Genomic DNA, 17,171 nt, shown 5'->3' on the forward strand with positions numbered 1-17,171 from the left:
GCCCTGGCCAGGTAGCTGAGTTAGTTGGAGCATTGTTCTGGTATGCTAAGATTGCAGGTTCGATTCCTGAGTAAGGCACACATGAGAAACAATTGATGAATGCATGGATACGTGGAACAACAAATCAATGGTTCTCATTGCTGAGTGAGACACTTTCTGAGAACCAATCCTGTGACTATATCAATATATTTCACTGTCCTTGTTTTTTTCCTATAAACACAACTTAAGCCTTACTCTGAAAAAAACTAATTCTGGCCTTCTTAATAATTTTAGAGTATCCCATTTGGTATGAAGTCTGCTGTGGAAAGAGGCTTATCTGCTGTTTTCCACACGTTTAGCCGTAAAACCTCAAGCTCTACCATCAACGTTTCAGATGAGGCCGGTTATGCTATTTTCCATCACGCTGCTCTGCACAACAGGGTTTCCATTATATGCCAGCTGTGCTACGCGAACTTCAACGTCAACCAGAGACGCTTTATTATGGTGAGCCAAGGTACTCTCAAGTTTTTAAATCTTTTACAAGGTTTTAAAATGTTTTATTTTTCTTACCCCATTCAGCATTAAGAATGCATGTCAATTTTAGACAAGGCTAAAATCTGGTGCTGGTACCTAGAGCAAAGTCGAGGGTTTTGTTTCATTTATCTCAGAGGGGCTCCTTTTAGATTTCTAAGTACCACTGATTGCTTCCTTGTCTTATGTGTTTATTGTGTCTCTGCCACTTGAATATAAGCACCCTAAAGGGCAGTGATTTGGTTTCCTTTGTTTGCTGTGGCATCCTAGTGCCCAGAAGAAAGCCTGGCTTTGATGGGTGCAGGAAATCATTGTTGTTAAGCGAATGCATAAATGTATGAATGCAGGGTAGCATCTGATGATCACTGGCATAAAGTGCAGTGATTTACTCTAGAAATTTGGAGACAGGGGAGATAAACAGAGATCTTAACAGATTATCCGTTTCTATCTCAGGGGTCTCAGCCTGGGGATAGTTTCTTCACACAACATAAACAAATTATAACAAAAATGTCCTCTATAATAATCTGTTTTAGGATTAGTGACCTCTTTAGGGCTACCCCCGTTTAAACTTTGAAAAGTAAATTTTCCTGGTTATTAGGTACACCTACCTACCTATGTATATATTCTTTGTAACATGTTTAACAAGTACAAAAATAATAAAATTGAAAACAAGAGTGGAGGTCCCCCATAACTTTAGAGGTAAAGTGTTAGGAGTGGCAGATGCAACAATATTGGCAATGAAAGAAAATGATGATTTTATATTTTAACTAGCTACCTTAACCAGTTGTGTTAAATTTTCACTCATCAAATTGAAATGTTCTGCTTTAATCCTTTTGACTACTACTAAAGTCTGTACTCTATCACTATAATTAAATTGTTTTGATAGTAAGATGCTTCTATTATTTGGTTAAAATATTCAATACAGAGTGAACTTAGTTAAAATAGAGCACAAATTTGGCTAAATTTAAATGCAATGGTAGCTCTTATTTTAAAATGTACTGTATTTTAAGCTCTTTTTGTTGTGAAAAAATCTCTGGTCAATTAGTCTCTCATCCATCCCTTGACTATTTGAATTTCCACTGGCTGAGAATTGGGTAGGTTGTGAAGTATAGAAAAAGGTTTAACTCTGCTGGCATTGTCTATGGCCACCTAATCAACACAACACTGCCTCACCTGTGAGTTCCGACCAACCACTAGGGAGGCACAGGTCTCTCTGACTTGATGTCAGGTGCACACAACGTGCCCAGGTGGCTGGACCAGAAGTTACCCCCAACCCTGTTTGATGTGATCTGTGCCTCCACATAGCCTTCCTGTTCTTATTCACATGTGTCTATTTTGACTAATTTAGGAAACTGCTATATATTAATAATCATATGTCAATGTGTATTTCCTTTTAAATCAGAGTCATCAAAAACAGACGGGAAAAAAGAAAGAAATGGTAAGACAGAAGTTAAATATTTGGTGCATTTTAAAACATTATTGGATATATTTAAATTTTTCTTATAGTGTATAATCTCCACAATGCTGTCTCATGAGAATGTCACATGATAACATTTTGTATACATGTTGAATTATAAACGTTTTCTACTCGTGGTTAGTTATTCATACTCCTCCTAGGCTTTTTTTTTTCATTTTTTAACTGTTAAATTTGCAGTCACCTCTACCTATTTTTATAAAACCAGACCCCAAAATGGTTGTGATCCCTTAAACAAACAAAAGCCAGTTAATATTATTTAGCTATGCTGCCATCTGGTGACAGTGACAGTTTGTGAGGCCTGAGGGATGAGTCTGCTATAAGCATTAGATGTGGGGAAAACAAAAATATTTAAAGGCATACGTGTATATATATCTTCATATTCTGTATTAGGTAAATTCAATGAGGGTTTGTTTTTTAAAGAAACCATTTGCTAAGCCTTGACTTTGGTAAGGGGAGGGTGGTAGTTATTCAAACCAGCCACCTTGTGTTGGTGGAGGAGCACACAGCTAACCGAGACGAGGGGAGCCTCTCACAGAGAATAAGTAGCGTGGGGTGGGTGGTAAGGGGAGGATGAGTGGGCCTGCAGTGGACAAAGAAAGGTTATCTTGCCCACCTGCTCTGTAGGAATTTGCAGTTGAGTAACAACAGTGTGCTTCCTATCCAAGTGGGGAAATTAAGGAAAACTGTAATAGAATAGCAATAAAAGTGATTTTAGAAAAGAATCATTTTATGGCTACCCTGTATAATAGTACTTGTTTGTTTAGTGTGTCTCCCTCATGTGAATATAAACTCCATACAGGGCGAGGATTTGGTTTATTTTGCAGTGATATCCTAGTGCCCAGAAGAAAGCCTGGCATTAGCAGGTACTCAGGAAATAGTTGTTGAATGAATGCATGTGTCGATGAATGCAGGGTAGCACTTGACAATTACTGCCATAATTAATATACAGTGATGTACTAGAGGAATCCAGAGAAAAAGGAGGTAAATGTGCCTTTTAGGCCCCAAGAGAATATTTATTCCCTAGATCAGGGTTCTCAACCAGAGAATGGTTTCTTCTGACTTGCATAGGCCCCGCCAGAGCTTCCCTGATTCCAGCACGACTTTGGACAGTGTTTCTCATCCTAACCACTGTTGATGCTGTGGGAGGCTGTCCTGTTCACTATAGAATATTTAGTAGTATCCCTGGCCTCTACCCACTAAATGCCAGTAACAGCCCCCACCCCAGTTGTGACAAGCAAAAATGTCATCAGACATTGCACATATGTGTGTTGGGAGGTTCTGGGATAAAGTTTCAAGTTCATAGGAATCAGCCAGGAACGTTATTAAAATGCAGAATCTGATTCAGAGGGCCTGGGCGGAGCCAAGATTCAGCATTTCTATGAAGCATAAAGTAGTAAGAGGGGGTTATAAGGATGCAGCTCCTGCTCATCGGTTGTGCTGAAATGGTTTTCAGAGAGTGGTAGAGAGGTTGAGAGGGGAGGTTGCTGTGGTTTTAAAGAAATTCTTCGGGCCACTCTGATAGGCTCCTGCTGAGAGCAGCCTGCTGCCTTCCCTTTGGTTGAAATGAACTCCTATGCTCTGAGTCCTATCATCAGGTCTCAGTCTTTGGGGGAGCCTTCCCTTGTCATTGCTCTCCCCCACTTAATGTGGGTCCGGGTAGCTGGAGGGGGCTGGATTGGGTATTTCCTTCTGCGAGATCAGTAAGGTTCTGATAACCCAGCAGTTTAGGCTCGTAAAATCGTTTCTCCTGCAGGCAGGCCTTGTTAAGGAAGACGGAATGCTTTGATGTGTTTCAAAACAGTTCCTTTTCCCTTCCCCCTGCTGGAAGCAGAGGGGATTTTTTTTCTCCGATATTCACTGTGAGGACCTGAAGGTAAAACTCAGTCACGTGTAGGACTCCCTCTGACTGGGTTCCCTAGTTTTTAACTCTCAGATTCGTCCTCATTGAGCCGCCAGCAATGCACATCCCAGCATTGGTTCCCGTGCAGGTTTCTGCTCTTGGGTTCCTGCTCAGGTAAGTTGTGATGCTCAGAAATTGCCTGTCTAGCTCTCCCATTTTGGGGCAGCATTTTTACCCTGTGACCTCACTTCTCTAAGAGATCTAAGAAGAGTTGTTGATTTTTCAGTTTGTTCAGCTTTTTCCTGAGGTGAGAATGGAGTGATGACTTTTAAGCTCCTTACATGCTAAACCAGAAACGAGTAAAACTAAGCAAGTAGCTTTAAATATATTTGTTTCAGGTGTTACAGATTATCAAGTCTATGATATCCAGCTTGGTCTACTAAGGCAGGCAAAGGTCGTTAGAAGTTCTTGAGTGGGAAGAAAAATAGTGCTTTTTCAGATAAATGAAGGAGTTAGCTAGACCCTGGTCAGGGAAGTGTTGTTTGAGAGACGGAAGCTTTTAGAAAGCAGGAATAGATAACTCATCATCAAAATGAGGAAAACTTGATCATGGAAGGGGCACTATTAAACATTGTTCTCGGGCAACAGTCATAGACTAGTATTTGGCTGGGCAGCCTGGGATGTGTGGTCAGTCACCTGACATTGGAGGAGCTACAAAAAGGCCCAAATGAAGAAAAGGTGTGTAAGTTGTGGGGTTTTTGGAGGGTGGGAGCTAGCTGGTGGTTCAGGTTAGGTTGAAGCCAGTGGATTTTCTTTCCTGTATTCATGTTCAGATGGCCTTGAGAAGCCACTGAAGAGTTTTAAACAAGGGAATAAAAAGATCACATTTACTTTTTGGGAAAAACAAATGGACTGGGGAAGGGAAGAAGGAGATGGGAATATCCCTGAGAGGTGATTATGGCTCGGAGTAGGGTGGTGTTGGCAGTGAAGACAGGTTCTGCAGATACTTAGAATTGGTGATGGGCTGGTTATGGAGATGAAATGAAAGGGAGGTGCCAAGGAGTCTTTCAGGTTTCCAGTCTGTAAAACTGGACCTCTGAGTGATGATACCCTTCACTGACTTAGGGAGCCGTGAAACAGGACCAGGTTTGGAGGGAAAGATAGGAGTTTGATTTTGAATGTGTTGAATTTGAGGTGGTGTGTGGAGAGGCCCAGTCGGATGTTGCAGATACAGATCTGGAGCTTGGGAAAGAAACTGATCAAAAGACATAATCCTGGGAGTCATCAACTTATAGATGGGAAGGGAAGCCACTGAGAAGATAAAGAGGACCAAATGGTTAGATATCCTGAGTTAAATAAAGAAATATAGAATTGACTACATTAATCCTTTTAGTGCTTATCTTGGAGTTTCTATATCATATAATACTAAACTCTGTGGAGAGATATCAAAAAGGCATGTTTTTTATAAATGTGAGATGTTTGGCCACTGAAGGAAGTGTCCATTCATTCCAGGTCCAACACCGCTGCACCTGGCCGCACAGGCTTGCTCATTAGAATCAACCACCTGTCTACTTTGTTTCAAAGCTGATTACACGCTTTCTGAAAAAAAAGGCTGGATGCCCATTCACTTTGCTGCTTTCTATGACAATATCTGCATCATCATTGTTCTCTGTAGGAAAGATCCTAGTCTGCTAGAAGCTGAAGCAACAGCTGAGTAAGTTATTAAGCATTTGTAAAAATGTACTTTTCTCCTCTCAGGGCTTGTCCCAAACACTGACACTAAAAGAAATGGTTGGTATGGTGATTTGAACGGATGTGTAAGGCTTACTCTGCCATCCTTTCTGATCACTATTTTTTTCTCCTACCACTTATTTTTATCATTTATACCAACAGAGCTTTTCTATTAAGCTATGCATGTTGTCTGAAAGAATAATGAGTAAGCCCTAGCAAACTGTTGTTGAATCATTTGGAGGCTGGCCATCCAGGGCTGGGACAGGACCCCTCCAAGGCCCCGGAGGTCTGGGATCTTCTTTTCACTTTGCCATCCTGGATGTGGGCCTTTGATCTCATACTTCATGGTGTGCTTGTGCTTTCCATGCAGGAAAGAAGTGGACAGACAAAAGGGAAAGGCATATGCCAGCTGAAGCCCATCCTTCAGGATTGTAATAGTTTTCCCACTTAGGAGACTTAGTTATCTCTCATTGGCCAGATGTAGGTCACATGAACTTCCAAATAAATAAGAGGCAGGGGGTGGAGAATAAGCCCTAGCAAATTCTTCCTAGCCTTCTACCCACAGTGTGGTCCTACAGTCTGGTTTGTCAGGCTTACTACTTAGTGCCCCAGAAGAACCCTCAGACTGGGGAGGAGAAAGTTCCCGTAAATTGGAACCTATACAATCAGGATGCAGCCCAAGGGCTCCAGAACAATATGGAGCCTTAGATAACAGGAGACATATTTAGTGGTATCCAGAAGAACACATTAAAAATAAGTAAAATGATTTACTTTGAAATACAGAAACAGCCCAAACAGGCGTCTATTTCAGTTTTGCTGAGGACCAACTTTTAGGGTGGAAGTATAACTTCTGAGGGTACGCTTTTGGCTGGTATTCATAAAACCGGGTTATTGTTTTGAATCTCTGAACATGATTCAGGCATGGTTTCGTTCAGATATTTCTGGGTCTTCAAATAACCTGTCCACTATTACTCAGCGTAGAAATTAATCCTCTCTCTAGGTTGGGGCAGAAATGTGTAGGAGAAAGCTTTCAGGAAACCAGGATCTCTGGCTAATAGATTGTCTAATTAATGTATTCTGGGAGGAGCCATGAAATGTGGAAACCCAAGTCCAGGTCCTGGTTCTGTCATAGTTTGGACACTGTGTCTTTGGGTACAAGGAGGCTACACGACTGTGTGGATTATAAAAGATCTAACAATTGGATATCAGAAGTAGAACATAAGGAAGAAGCAAAGGATTGGTAGAGAGGATGATTACAGAGGTTGAGATCTCTTTCGTGGAGCTGAAGAAGAGTGTGGCTGTGCTGAATGTGCATTTGAATATGGAACACAAATGAAGGTGTGACAAGGAACTGCGAGATTGGAACACAGGTGGTAATTAGCACAGATATTGTCAGTTGAAGTCACAACAGGAGGGGCCATGTGGGTGCAGCAATGCATGGGCTAGGCTGTGGAAAAGGACTCACTTGAGTGGGGGACCATGGCACTATGGAACTAGATAGGGTACTATAATGTGATGGCGTATTTTTCAAATGAGGCAAATCAGAGTGATGATGTTAGAAGTAACAGTAATCTTTATTCCTACCACTGAATATTAGGAAGAAAGCAATAGAACAGTCTTGTTAAAGTAGAAAAGGGAGAAAGTAAAGAGATGGTCACTCATAAAGGGCAAGAGTTTCCCAAGTGCCAAAAAAAAAAGGAACAGAGGAGATGCCTGGGGTCAGCTGGATAGAGATGAGAGTTCAGAAACAGGATGCAAGAGAAAGAGGTTTCACGAAGAGATAAAGGCATAGATATAAGGACTTTTTAAAAAGTAATACTTGAGGCAATGTGATGTGGTGGAAGGAGGACATAGGGGAACTATGTACTGAGACTGTGCTAAGCACCTTATTCACCTCTTAGACCAGAACTATCGGCTGATTTTTACCTTCATTTTTTTACGGACAAAGATAAGAACCCAGTTTGCTTCTAGTGACATTGCTAGTCAGTAGATCTATTAGTTATGACATGGTTGAAACTGCTATGACAAAGATACCAAAAATATTTGTAGTTTAAATGAGATAAACATGTAGTTATTTTTTATGTATGAAGTCTAGGTTCATGGTTGAGGGCTGGCATAATACGAGGGACCCAGACTTCCTCTTGTTGCTTCTTATTATGTAATTTTCACGTCCTGGTGCAAAAAAGCCACTCCTGCTTTCACTATTATGCCTGTATTCTAGCCATGAGAAGAAAGAGAGGGGAAAAGTAATTGTGCTCTTCTTTTCTCTTTAGGTTGTTGTCCAATAACTTTTATTAATATGAGATTGGCCAACACGAGTCTGGTGGCCATTCCTATCTACGAGGAGGTGGGAATGTCACATTTTGGCAGAGAGCCATGTACCCAACCCAAAGGTCTTCATACTCTGAAAAGCAGATAGAGAATTTTCAGAAAAACTGTTAGTTTCTGCCACAATGAGGAAGCTGGGATCTGAGGACCAGACCTGAAGTATAAATGTGTTGTAACTCCCACTGAGTCCCAGTTTAATCATTTATAAAACGGGCTGATAATAATTGCCTTGCTTTTTCCTTCACTCATAGAGTGGATGTAGGGATTTGATGAGATAGGATAGTCTCAGAACTTTGTGAATTATCAACTTTTGAACAAATGATAAGACATGGTAATTACTGGGCTGGCCAAAAAGTTCATTTGGTTTTTCCCAGAAGATGGCTCTAGTAGTGCTTAGTTGTCTTTAACTTCATTTGAAACAATTTTGTTAGATTGTATTGTGACAGCTGTTGTATCAGTGTGCATTAAAAACAATCAAAATTGGTGAATTTTTGTGTAGCCATTTTAATATTAAAGATGGGAGAAATAAGCATTTTGGCATATTATTCTTTATTATATCAAGAAAGGTAAAAATGCAGCCAAAATGCAAAAGAAGATTTGTGCAGTGTAGGGAGATGCTGTGACTGACTGAACATATCAAAAGCACTTTGTGAAGTTTCATGCTGGAGATCTCTTGCTGGATGATGCTCCGCAGTCCAGGAGACCAGTTCAAGTTGATAGCAATCAAATAAATATATTAATTGAGAACAATCAGTGTTATACTATGCAGAAGAGAGCTGACATACTTAAAATACCCAAATCAACAGAGTTCTTGGTGAAAATGAAAAATATGTCTTTTATTTTATGGGAAAAAACCATGCGAACTTTTTGGCCAATCCAATAACTTGGAAAGGAGTGTAAGGACAAACACTAAGGACAGCCAGGACAGGGGAAGCAAATCTATTATATATGGAACATACAGAAAAATAACATGTAAGAAGGAGAGGTGATGGGAAAAATCAGACTTCCTCCAATAGCAATTTGGATAGTTTGACAAAAAATAAATTTGACATATTGTATGTGTTCTCAATTATTATAATATGTTCCTTGATTTTTAGGAATCAGTGTACGCCACTCTTACTTGCTGCCACTTCAGGAGCACTGGACACTATCAAGTACCTATTTTCTCTGGGTGCTAACTGGAGAAAAACAGATATTAAAGGAAATAATATAATTCATTTATCAGTGCTAACCTTTCACACAGAGGTTCTCAAGTATATAATAGAGTTAAATATTCCTGAACTCCCAGTTTGGAAAACTTTGGTAGGTGAGTATAGAACATGTAATCTCTTTATAAATAAATGTTCTGATTATTATTCAGTTTAATTATTGATACTTACTCTGAAATAGAGGAAATAAAATGCATTAATACATGAATCATGTTTTAAATACTTAAAAATCATAAAATAAACATTTTTTAAGTTAAAGCCAGAAATAAAAATAGCACCAAACTTTATTTTTATGTGTGCAAAAGTAGTTCTATTTCTAAATTAAAATCAAAGATAAAGAACCCAAAGAGAATATAGTTTATACAATTATTTTTATTTTCCAATTTTCTTCAAAAGTCCAACCATCTTCTCTCCATCAGAAGAGCAAATTAAAAAAAAAAAAAGGAAATGGGGAGGAAATTAAAGTTTGAATGGAAAATATTCCCACCAGTTTATTTCTCACTTCCTAATTTTAGAGGCAGATTCAGTAACTTTTTTTTTCCACATTTTGATAAATGTTTTGTGAGAAATTCTGTTCAAGATTTCTGTCCAAAATTTTTTTAAAGATTTTATTCATTTATCTTTAGAGGGGAAGGGAAGGAGAGAGGGAGAGTAATATCAATGTATGGTTGCCTCTCATGTGTCCTCAACTAGGAGCTGGCCTGCAACCCAGGCATGTGCCCTGACTGGGAATTGAACCAAGATCCCTTAGTTCGCAGGCCCGTGCTCAATCCACTGAGCTATACCAGCCAGGGCTCTGTCCAAATTTTCATACAATTCAGCCAGAAATAGTATAAGGGTAAGACTTCCTAGGCCAACCGATGAACACATCTAATTTTACTCCTCTTCACTAAAATTACATGGAGATTAAATAAAAATAATACCACCAGCAGCAGCAGCAAACAAGCATTCAGGAGAAAACAGGAAAGGATACAACTGCAATAAAATATTGGAAACAGATAGACAAGTCTTAGGATTTAGCTGACCAGAAAAACCATTGCAGGCCAACAGTGGAAAAACTGAGAACCTCTCAGACTCACACCGTAAATCCTCCATAGGTTCAAGAACTCACAGTGCCAGTCAGGAGTGCTCTCTGCAGAGGCTAACAAGGAAAGACCTAAGGATGCTAAGTAGGGAATTCCCCCCAGCCAGCAGGAAACTGGAACCTGGCCCTAGAGAAAAGCAAACAGAATTTCAAAGATGACAGTAAAGGGAAGTCCCAGAATGGAAACTATGTACCCAAGTGGGAGGGAAAATGTGGGAGGAATTACTAATAGGTACAAAGATAACTAAGCAGATGAAATAAAGTAAGAAAATTATTACATCCAAGGAAAAGAAAAGTAAGAAAGGAGACTCAACTATACTATATTATAATGCTTAGTTGTGAATAATATCTGTTCAAATATCATAATATAAGTACTGAATATTCATTTTTTTAAGATTTTATTTATTTTTAGAGAAAGGGAAAGAGAGGGAGAGAGAGACAGAGAGAGAAACATCAATTGGTTGCCTCTCATATGGGCCCCAAGTGGGAACTGAACCTGCAACCCAGGCATGTGCCCTGACTGGGAATCAAATCGGCAACCTTTTGCTTTCGCTTTGCAGGATGACACCCAACCAACTGAGTCACATCAGTCAGGGCTTGAATATTCATTTAAGTATTTACATAAATATGAGGAAGAAGAAGCAGAGGACATGACAGAGCAGTATTGAAAAGAGCTAGTTTCTCATTTACCATAACATGAAGTCAGTCAATGATGTCTAAAATTTATACAGCAAAAGGCAACCACGCATATAAGTATTTAGAAATATAGAGATATGTAAATCACAGAAGGTACAGGGAAAGAGCCCAAAGTGGTATAGGAAAAGAATCCAAAGAGTCCAATGGGGCTATCTGGGGAGAGAAACTCAGAAGGCTGAAGAGTACGGGCCAGTGAACCATTATATTTTGCTGCAGGCCTTTTAGTAACATGTACTACTTTAATAAAATAAAAACTAAAGCAACAAAATGAAACAAATTAGAGATGAGAACCAATATATTTTTCCAACAACTCATTTTAGCATGGGGAAAAAATATATTTATGACTTTCAGGGCCAATCTGCTGACTCAGGAAGTCAGCATAACTGGTTTTTACTGGTTACCGGGAACACATTCCAATTATCAGCCCTAAGAGATATTGGAAAGTGTTTTCAATGTTTGTATATGTGTGCATATGTATCATTTTATATCTTAGTCTTTTAAGGAAGAATTAAGAAGACTATCCTGTTACTTTTAATAGACTAAGATATTTGTACACTCACCTTAGTATAGAATAGTATTCCTACCAGGAGGAGCTTAACGGCACAAAACCTTCCCAACAGCCACTGCTTCCTACAGTCATTGTCAGGATGATGATGCAAACACGGTAACCAGTGAGCATCCGGCCACTGTTTCTTTGCTTTGAGCCCTGGAATAGCTCTTCCTCCTTACACTGACCATATCCACTCATATGTCCACTATGAGTAAAAGAAAAATAGTCAGAGTTTATTATGTCTTCAGGATTAGCTCTTGGAGTGGAAGCTAAATTTTAAAAAAGAGAGCCAAGGGGTAATCTAGCCAAGGTAGGAATTACGGGCCAGATTTGTTATTACAAGAGCTAGAAAGGAAAAATGAAGCAAGGATACTGCTATGTGGTTTTTCTTGCACCATAAACATTGTTTGGAAGTATGTGCATTTGTATTATCTCATGTCTGGAGTGAAAGTTCATTCTTCTTCATACTCAGGAAATATATAAAGCCTCACATATGATTTAATAGTATTACATTTTTATTGACAGTAATGTAGTTGACATCCTTGAAAAGCCATACTTGAATTTTATTCAGCAGCTGATTTCCAGCAGCTGAGGTGTACTATTTTCCAAGTGAACTTGAATCATGTGACCATCTGATCTAAGCCATTCAGACCAAAGATTAAAATGTTTAGGATTTTTAATACTAATTATACAGATTATAAACCTCAAAGATCACGGCTGTATGTGGTATGTTCAGCATCTCACAGAGGCCCACATGCAAAGGGAACTTAACGACTGTAGTGATGGTGATGCTGATGGTGATGCTGATGGTGATCCTAACTCATGGCTTCACTTGGCCTGGACAGAACAGAAACAGAAGCATTCACTCCACTTCTTTTTGTAAAATTATAACATGTGTTTTTCTGTTCAACGCTCACCAGAAATGTTGCAGAGCGAAAGCTACAAACGAAGGATGATGGCTGTCATGTCCTTAGAAGTAATTTGCTTAGCAAAGGAGGAGTACTGGCAATATATTTTGAGTGCAGGTGATGTATAATTTATTAACTACCTTTTGCTTATGCTGTTTTATACAGAGCTATATTGTAGTCAGTTAATCACTTTAGAAAATATTTTTATTTTCCACACAGAAGTTGCACAGGACAAAAAAACTATATAAATCCCATTTTTCTAAAAATGGAAAAATTTACAAATATTAAATTACGACTTCTCATATTTACTACTTTCATGTAAAAACTATCTCTATTCTGTATTTACATAATTTATTTTTCTGATTAAAACTTTAAAAATATTTTTTACTTATTTATTTTTAGAGAGAGGGGAAGGGAGGGAGTAAGAGAGAGAGAAACATCAGTGTGTGTGGTTGCCTCTCATGTGTCCTCTACTGGGGACCTGGCCTGCAACCCAGGAATGTGCCCTGACTGGGAATCGAACCGGCAACCCTTTGCTTCACAAGCCCACGCTGAATCCACTGAGCTACACCAGCCAGGGCCTTAAATTAAAAATTTTGTTTGTGCCGTGGCTGGTGTGGCTCAGTGGACTGAGCACTGGCCTATGAATCAAAGGGTCATTGGTTCAGTTCCCATTCAGGCACAGGGAATTGATATAATGCCTGGGCTGCAGGCCAGGCCTGCAGTTGGGGGCACGTAAGAGGTAACCACACATGGAGGTTTCTCTCCCTCCTTTTCTCCCTCCCTTTGCCTCTCTAAAGACAAATGAATAAAATCTTTTAAAAAAAATAGTGTTTGCAGTTTGTAAAAGCAGTCCTGACTTTGTAGATAGCTCTGCACTTACAACTTAGGCTAATTGCTTACCCTCTCCAATCCTAGTTTCCTCATTAATAAAATGGGTCCTAACTCATAGGATTGTTTAGAGAATAGCACTGTTCAATATAACTTCCTAAAATGATGGAAATGTTGTATCTGCAATGTCCATTATGGTTGCCTTTACTCTAATGTAAATATTGAAAACACATGATATGTTCCATAAATATTTGTTGAGTGAATGAAATGAAAAAAATTACTATAGGTAATCCTCCTAATGTGCTCCTAAAAACATGTACAAAAGTTCTATGTCCAAAGAATGAGCCATAGATAAATAAGTTATGAGGGAGATTACATTTCATATAGATAAATAAGGCCTAATTATACCTATACAGTATTAAGCTTTCCAGCACTTTGTGTGTGCTCCAGAATGTGCTCTTTTCTTGCACATTGAACTGATATAATGAGCATCCAACTGAAGCCAATTTTCTACTTTCACCATGCCCATTGATTTTTGAACCAATTGTAATTAATCAGGCTAAGCTTGCTTTTTACTAGATTCAGCACTTCATTTTTGTTTTTGCTGTGTTTGTGTTTGTACAAAACATGGTTAAAATATAATACAATATTTTAACTACACTCAAATAACTACACAAACACTGCCACAGAAATTTGAGGCAATAAACAAAATGAACTCTACCATGTGGCAGCTCAAAGAACTTATTTGTCCATGATCTTAAGCCAAAATTCAGTGTTTCAAAGGTTGCTTATGGTTACCAATATGAAATGTATGATTGTGCGCTGTGTGAAATTCAACATATGAATGAGAGAGCTCTGTGTTGTAGACAAGACAGAGAAGTGCATTTATGTAGTTATAAGTGATAACTTATATTTTATAGAATTATTTGCCAGTTTTCATATAGCAATACCCATAAACCTTATTTAAATTTTATCATGATAAATTGACTAAAAATGGTTACAAATAATTCATGCTTTTCTTGATCTCTTCATTGCAGGCACCATTCCTGCTTTAATCAATGCATTAAAAGGTTCCAAAATAAAATTACAGTGCAAAACTGTTGGGTTATTGAGTAACATCTCAACCCATGCAAGTGTAGTCCATGCTCTAGTGGAGGCAGGAGGCATTCCAGCTCTGATCAACCTACTGGTTTCTGACGAACCTCAACTACACTCTCGCTGTGCTGTTGTTCTGTATGATATTGCACAACTTGAAAACAAGGATGTTATTGCCAAATATGTAAGTTCTTTTCATAGGAAATCAGTTTGACTGGTAGTAATTCTCTCATATAGAAGCTAGAAAGACATGTACCATGTTATTATGCAGTAGCAAAACTTTCAGGGAAAAATTGCAATCTCAATGAGGACAAGAGCAAACCTGCCACAATCCAATAAGTGCCAAAAGTAAACAAGCAAGACAGTACCAGAACAGCACAGCAAAGGGCATGAGCTTCAGCAGAGATGCTCAGTTCCTCTGTCCCCAAGTCTCACTAGGTGACACAGTGGGCTCAGATGGATGCTACCTACACATTGGGTTTGTGTCGCATCTGTGGAACCTTGAGCTTAAGAAGTCTGTCACTTTGTTGGCAATCAGTACACAAGCCTGTTCTTAGTCTGGAGAGAGCCGTTGCCATATCATACAAGGTTTCTAGCCACATAAAAATCCTGAAGCATGGCCCAGGTGAAAGCTGTTACAATCTTGACACACAGGCACAATACAGGTAGGTGTGCAAGAGGCCCAGGGGAGACTGTTTCTCAGCAAAAGTATATGGTAAAGCTAGCACCTGGGAAAATATGGAAGGCAAGTGCCAATTTAGCTCTTGGGGATGTGGTTGTTTCTTACTGTTGATCAGAAGATATTATAAGAAATAGTACCATTTTAGATGTCCATCCTCCCTGAGAAATGTAGTCTAATTTTGTACCAGAATTAGAGGAAAATTATTGTTTATAAACATCAAACAATCTTTGCCATGTTATACTTCCTCAAATAAAACCCACCTTGCTATGTCTACTAATGTTGTATTCTTCATATTTTAATAGATATTTATAACTAATATTTTAATAGTATTCTTCAGGTAATGCATCTTCATTATGGGTTGAATCAGTTAGCAATGTACCCTTTTTGTCAAGTGTAATACTTTTACACTGACTGCTGTCTTGTCCAAAAATATGTTTATGATATGTCTTCTTTGTGCTCTCATGTTTAAGTTGGCTTTGCCCATCCTTTTCTTGTTATTTTATTTCTTGTTGGTTGGTTTGTTATCAATCATTTGGAAAATATATTAGAAATATAAAACCCTCCAGGCCCACCTTCAGAGTCTTATTAATTTAGACCTTATAATCTTCAGTGATTCTGAGAACTACCCAAAGTTAGGATAAATGTGTCCTTCATATGAAGTATATTTAATTTTTGTTTTGTCACTCACTTTTTATTAGGTATACAATTCATTAACACTTGTTGATGTAACATTTTAATCTTCATTCTGTTATATTCTGTTATTATTTTTTAAATCTTCTACTATATAACCAGTGTTTTCTTCATTTTTAAAATATAGGGCTTACACATTATTGTTAGTTACCTATTTTTCCTGGGACTTGGTATGGTTTTTCAATACGTACATTCATCTTTTATTTTTGGAATGTTTTCTTGAATTTATATCTTTAAATACTACATCTCTGTAGTAGTCTTTCAGTTCAATCATACAAGTAATTTTTGAGAGTTTATTATATGGCAGATATTATTTTAGATGCTGGGGTTGTACCAGTGAATAAAACAGATGAAATCCCAGCATTCATGGAGCTTTTATTCTAGGTGAGGGTAACAAGACAATAAACAAAGTAAGTGAACCAAATACATAGTATGTTATGTGAGTTGAGAATAGGAGTTAAAGAGGAAAATAAAGCAGGGAAAGGGGACAGCTATTAAAGGGGAAAGGGGAAGCTTGTTGAAAAACACTCGACTAAGATCTGGCATTTGAGTATAGACCTAAAGTAGATGGGGTAGTGTGACGTGTTTTCTGTTGGAAAGACCATTCCAGTCAGAGGAAAAAGGGCCAAAGTAAAAGAAGTGGGAGTGTGCCTGCCATGCTCAAGGAATAGCCAGACAGCAAAAGTAGCTGAGAAGAAATAGGAGACAATTTTGGCTGGGTAATGGTGGACCACATCATGTAGAGCCATGTGGGCAACTGTTAGACACTTTGGCTTTTACTCTGAGGAAGTCTGGAAGTTCCATGCAGAAATTTACATTATTCTATCTCTATATTACAATGGGTAAGCAAGGGTAGATGCAGCAAGACTAAGAAGCTATTGCAGTAATTCAGGTGATAGATGATAGTGTCTTGAACCAGGGTGTTAATAGTGCAAATGATGAGAAGTGATCATATTCTCTGTGGGAAAGTTATAAGATCTGGAGGGACTGCAAATGAGACTACAAAGTAATAGCCAGTGAGGTAGGAGAAATCTAAAGAATCTATTGTCCTATCAGCCTAATGAAGAAAGTGTTTCAAAGAGGAGGGAACGATTAATAGTGTTAAATGCTGTTGTAAGATGCAAGTCAAAAATTGACCATTGAATTTATTGATCACTGAAATAGCTGACCACTTCCATTCAGGAACATCGACTATTTGTGAACTGTATCATCTTTTCCTGTGTAACATAGCCATCATTTTCTCTCTAGTCCTTTTCCATTTATTATTTCATTTTTTTGTCAGTCCTGTTCTCCTTGTCCCTTGCTGTTTTTTAGCGTCATTTTTGTGTGGATAGAAATTTAGCTTTTATAACTCCTCACATCTTTTCTGAGCTTTTCCAGCTCTTGTTTTATCTCCTCCATCCCAAAAATATTTTCCCTGAGCTCCAGGGTGTTTTCCTGTGTACTCTTGTTTTATAGAGGTGATTGCCTTATTATTCTTCATTGATAATAATATACTATTTAGTAATGATTTTATCTACTTTGTGGCAATATTTTTCTGA

General features: G+C 38.4%; 1 protein-coding gene across 3 annotated transcripts in view; it reads left to right on the plus strand.

Moving 5' to 3' along the window:
- ANKAR (ankyrin and armadillo repeat containing) overlaps positions 1-17,171 on the plus strand; it is a 62,206-nt gene that overhangs the window by 13,212 nt on the left and 31,823 nt on the right. For all 3 annotated transcript variants that reach the window (XM_053665118.1, XM_037162982.2, XM_053665119.1), the window contains 6 exons: positions 274-493; positions 1,913-1,948; positions 5,340-5,541; positions 8,984-9,192; positions 12,345-12,449; positions 14,201-14,442. In XM_053665118.1, the coding sequence (XP_053521093.1) occupies positions 274-493; positions 1,913-1,948; positions 5,340-5,541; positions 8,984-9,192; positions 12,345-12,449; positions 14,201-14,442 (1,014 nt within the window). The remainder of the gene's footprint in view (positions 1-273; positions 494-1,912; positions 1,949-5,339; positions 5,542-8,983; positions 9,193-12,344; positions 12,450-14,200; positions 14,443-17,171) is intronic.

This window comes from Artibeus jamaicensis, unplaced genomic scaffold, assembly GCF_021234435.1.
Source record: "Artibeus jamaicensis isolate MK-2021 breed Jamaican fruit bat unplaced genomic scaffold, CSHL_Jam_final contig_391, whole genome shotgun sequence".
Taxonomy (NCBI): domain Eukaryota; kingdom Metazoa; phylum Chordata; class Mammalia; order Chiroptera; family Phyllostomidae; genus Artibeus; species Artibeus jamaicensis.